At 43.3% G+C, this 4,923-nt stretch overlaps 1 protein-coding gene across 1 annotated transcript in view; it reads right to left on the bottom strand.

Moving 5' to 3' along the window:
• Positions 1-1,877: 1,877 nt before the first annotated feature.
• Positions 1,878-4,923, bottom strand: part of TAFA4 (TAFA chemokine like family member 4) — a 76,563-nt gene continuing 73,517 nt past the window's right edge. The window contains exon 5 of the mRNA XM_075998802.1: positions 1,878-2,601. Within this exon, the coding sequence (XP_075854917.1) occupies positions 2,590-2,601 (12 nt within the window). The 3' untranslated portion in view covers positions 1,878-2,589. The remainder of the gene's footprint in view (positions 2,602-4,923) is intronic.

Raw genomic sequence — 4,923 nt, 5'->3', positions numbered from 1 at the left:
ACTTTTGAATGAGGTAAAAAAAGTATACTTTGAAACAACAATGAATGAATTAGCAGCTTCTAGGAATGATCACTGATTCCCTGGAGGTGGTTTCCTCGCCAGAAATGCACCTCAACAAGAAGTCGTGTTAGTACTTGATCTTATCTGGGGTACAAGATCAGATGTGCGGGCTAAAAAAACTAAGTCATTGTTTTGTATACTGTAACATCTCATTTTTTTTTTTTTAACTTTCTCTTCTTACACTGGGAGGCCCTTATAATGAGGGCAGCAGTGCATAAAACATCATGAATATGCCTAAACTTAACTGACCCGCCCTGGATTTTAAATTCTCCCTAATGCTACATAGGTTTAAGAGAAGAAAAAAAAATGTAGCCATCCAAATATCTGCAGCTCACATCCCCAAAGTTGTTTTTCACATTTACATTTAAAATTTGCAAGCCTAGGATGTTAATGCAAAGTCTTAAGGCATAAAATAATCACAAAAACTTACACGCCAATCAGCAGAATGAATTTTTTTTACTTATTGATATGATCATAACAAATTTGGTAAGCATCTCATCAAATTCAAACAAAATTTAGCAAATGGATTGTCACCTATTTTCACTCCTCCTGCAAGAATAAAGTAATTGTTACCTCTATAAACAACATTATAGCATTGATTGCCCCCCCCCCCCCAGAATTGTGAAAGGACAGGTATAATTAACTAACTTGTCGCAGAAACTGTTTTGGGCATTTCTTGATATTCAAAATCCATTTTGTATTATTCCAGTAGTGTGTGTTTTAATGATATTATGGGCCGGGCGCGGTGGCTCACGCCTGTCATCCTAGCATTCTGGGAGGCAGAGGCAGGAGGATCGCTCAAGGTCAGGAGTTCAAAACCAGCCTGAGCAAGTGCGAGACCCCCGTCTCTACTATAAATAGAAAGAAATTAATTGGCCAACTAAAAATATACAGAAAAAATTAGCCAGGCATGGTGGCGCGTCCCTGTAGTCCCAGCTACTAGGGAGGCTGAGGCAGGAGGATCGCTTGAGCCCAGGAGTTGGAGGTTGCTGTGAGCGAGGCTGACGTCATGGCACTCACTCTAGCCTGGGCAACAGAATGAGACTGTCTCAAAAAAAAAAAAAAAATGATATTATGCATTTGAAATCTGGGTCAGTCGTTCTATATCTGTCTCTGCATGATGGCAGCCGAGAATATTGGAGACAGGCCCACTGTAGAGCCATTAAACCCAGAAAAAAGACTCGGCTTTTACTAACATTTGTTGTTAGCCATCTCATTTCTTTAAATAAGAGGGAAAGAGCTAAGTCAAGAAGAAATCATTTACATTCTAAAAATTCAGCCTTGAAAATCTCCTGTCTAGCAGTTAACAAAATATTTTCCTATGATTGGCATAAATTGGATCTGAGAAATCACCCTTGATCTAAAACCGAGACTGTTTTTTTTATATTTTAAATGATTTTTACCTCTTTGACTATACATAAGCCATAAAAATCTCGACGAGTTTTATTTCTTTTGTAAATATGTCATGAGAGAGCTTTGGTTATAAAATATTTGAATGGGTATGCTACCTTAGCACTCAGTAAAATGGTGCACTTAAAATGCTCCCGTTTTATCCCTGCTAACCCAACGTTGGAATGTGCTATGCAAAAATGCAGAAAGTTTAGGTTATCAAAAGTAAAAACACGGCCGGGCGCAGTGGCTCACGCCTGTAATCCTAGCACTCTGGGAGGCCGAGGCGGGCGGATCGCTCAAGGTCAGGAGTTCAAAACCAGCCTGAGCAAGAGCAAGACCCCGTCTCTACTATAAATAGAAAGAAATTAATTGGCCAACTGATATATATATATAAAAATTAAGAAAAAAAAAAGAAATATATATAAAAATTAGCCGGGCATGGTGGCGCATGCCTGTAGTCTCAGCTACTCGGGAGGCTGAGGCAGGAGGATCGCTTGAGCCCAGGAGTTTGAGGTTGCTGTGAGCGAGGCTGACGCCACGGCACTCACTCTAGCCTGGGCAACAAAGCGAGACTCTGTCTCAAAAAAAAAAAAAAAAGTAAAAACACTATTGCACACACAATAACCCTGCTAAGCCCTTCTATGTTTCAAGGTTCGAAAGATAAATTTTCTTCACCAGTTCATCCACATCTGCAAGTAAGTTTGCCAAAATCTTTTCCTATTTAGACCCCTTTCGAACCGCTTTAATGCAAGCACTGAAGGACAAGTTCAAAGGGGGAACAGAGTAAGGGTTCTTGTAAAGGCAGAAAGAAACCGAAGACCAAACGCTCCCTGTTCCCTTCGTCGTGATCCGTTTTGAAGGCGCCTGGAGTCTCTGGTTTGCTCCTCCAGGATTTCTTGGACTTGTAATCCTTTGCAATCCACCGAGGATTATCAGATGCGGTGGCGTCTCGTGGTTATGATCCAATGCAATAAAATCACGAGGCTGAGAAGGCTGGCCCGGTTCCGTGCATTCCTCTCCTGCCAGGACACACACAGATGTGAAGTTGCAGAAATCCAAGACGGTTTCCCGCAAAGTGGCCAGGACGGTCATCCAGGCAAGAGAGCCCCAGAAATGAAGCACACCTCTCTCTCTTTGCTACCGTGTTACCTAAAAAAAAAAAAAAAGAAGAAGAAAAAAATAAATCAGTGAGCATTCAACATCTCACAGCCACCAAAAACAACCAACTCCTGCAGCCAGTCCGTATCTGCGTGCAGTTCATCAGTTTGTACCTTCACTCATAAGCAACCTCACCAACTTCTGCATTTCTTGCTTTTAGGTTGCAAAGAAAACATACACAAAGGCTTCCGCAAGAAGATATTATGCACCCCGTGTGTTTTGTGAGGTTATAAAGATCCCATCTGATTAGATACACTCACAGCCCATCAATTCATGCATGCTGAGCATGCTTTGTTAATGGTGCTAAAACATTTTCAAATGAATGCTTGATTAAAATCAGTGTCAAGATGAAGATGATGTTACCTTTCACGTTAAAAAAAAAAAAACGAGTAACAAAGGCAACTGCTTTAAAATAGGTCATTTTGTAAAACTTGTATGTTTACTAGAAAACATATCCCCTAAGAAGTTGGCAGTTGCATTTTTTTCATCTTTAAATATCCAGGCGCATTGGATATGATCTAAAAAAAAAAAAAAAACAAAACAGGCCGGGCACGGTGGCTCACGCCTGTCATCCTAGCACTCTGGGAGGCCGAGGCGGGAGGATCGCTCGAGGTCAGGAGTTCGAAACCAGCCTGAGCAAGAGCAAGATCCCTCTCTACTATAAATAGAAAGAAATGAATTGGCCAACTAATATATATAGAAAAAAAATCAGCCGGGCATGGTGGCGCATGCCTGTAGTCCCAGCTATTCGGGAGGCTGAGGCAGGAGGATCGCTTGAGCCCAGGAGTTGGAGGTTGCTGTGAGCGAGGCTGACGCCATGGCATTCACTCTAGCCCGGGCAACAAAGCGAGACTCTGTCTCAAAAAAAACAAAACAAAACAAAACAAAACAAAAAATACAGAACGGCAGTTTCTATAATTTGCATTAGTCATGGGAAATCTTACAGCTTAGTCAGTCAATAACACTGGCTCTAGGAGAAAAGAAAGCATAAGCCTTCAACATGTCTACACCGTGAAAATGTTTTCAGGGTGGATTATTTGACAGTATAGTCATCGTGCCTGGTCTTCGGACACGATCAGATATTTATCCAAGCCTCTGTTTTCCTATGAACTGACATAAGGCCTTTAATCCATGCATTCAACATGAATGCAAGAATTGCTGAATTCATGCAACATGAATGCATGAATTAATATGCATGAATGCATATTAATTGCTCTTTCGTTTGCACCGGGCACACTATAGCAAACAAAACGAATACCCCACCCTCATGGAGCTTATGTTCTGGAGCAGGGACTGGAAACCCTTTACTCGAAAGGACTAAATACGGGGAACTATGCGTTCGGCTTTGCAGTCATTGCCGCAGCTACTCAACTCTGCCTTTATTTCACTCGCAAATGCAACCGTAGGCCGCAGGTGCACTGATGGCCGTTGCTTTGTTCTGTTCCAATAAGACGTGATTTATAGACACTGAATTTCGAATGTCGTGTAACTTGCACGCGTGTTGGGAAATAGTCTTTTCGTGGTTTTTTGCAGCCATTTAAAAAATGTGTAAAACCCATTCCATAGCTCACTGGCCAGACGTACAACAACAGGCCAAAGGCTGGGTTCGGCTGAGAGCCAACTAAGAGACTGCTGATCCCTATTCCAGAGAAAAAGGTTGGACAAATAGGTAAATAATCTGTCTGGGCCGGGCGTGGTGGCTCACGCCTGTCATCCCAGCACTCTGGGAGGCCGAGGCGGGAGGATCGCTCAAGGTCAGGAGTTTGAAACCAGCCTGAGCAAGAGTGAGACCCCCGTCTCTACTATAAATAGAAAGAAATTAATCGGCCAACTAAAACTATGCAGAAAAAATTAGCCGGGCATGGTGGCACATGCCTGTAGTCCCAGCTACCACTCGGGAGGCTGAGGCAGGAGGATCACTTGAGCCCAGGAGTTGGAGGTTGCTGTGAGCGAGGCTGACGCCACGGCACTCACTCTAGCCCGGGCAACAGAGTTGAGACTCTTGTCTCAAAAAAAATAAATAAATAAAAAATAGAAAGTAATGTGTCTGAAGGTAACAGGGACTGTGGAGAACAGTGGGGTAGGAATGATGTCGGGGACAGGAGTCCTATTCCACGTGGGACTGTCAGAGAGGGCATTTGAAGGACGTGAAGAGGCCTATCGGGAGAAGAACCGTCCAAGCCGAGGGAGAGAGAGATGCAAGGACAGGACGAGGAACGCCCAGCCTGACCATCAACCCAAAGGGGTCACTTGGGCCAAAGTGGGGACAGGCGAAGCCGGCAGGGCTTGTGACAAAGAAGAATCCGGCAACTC

Source organism: Microcebus murinus, chromosome 30 (assembly GCF_040939455.1).
Source record: "Microcebus murinus isolate Inina chromosome 30, M.murinus_Inina_mat1.0, whole genome shotgun sequence".
In the NCBI taxonomy this organism is placed as follows: domain Eukaryota; kingdom Metazoa; phylum Chordata; class Mammalia; order Primates; family Cheirogaleidae; genus Microcebus; species Microcebus murinus.
This window is presented reverse-complemented; position numbering and strand designations above follow the sequence as displayed.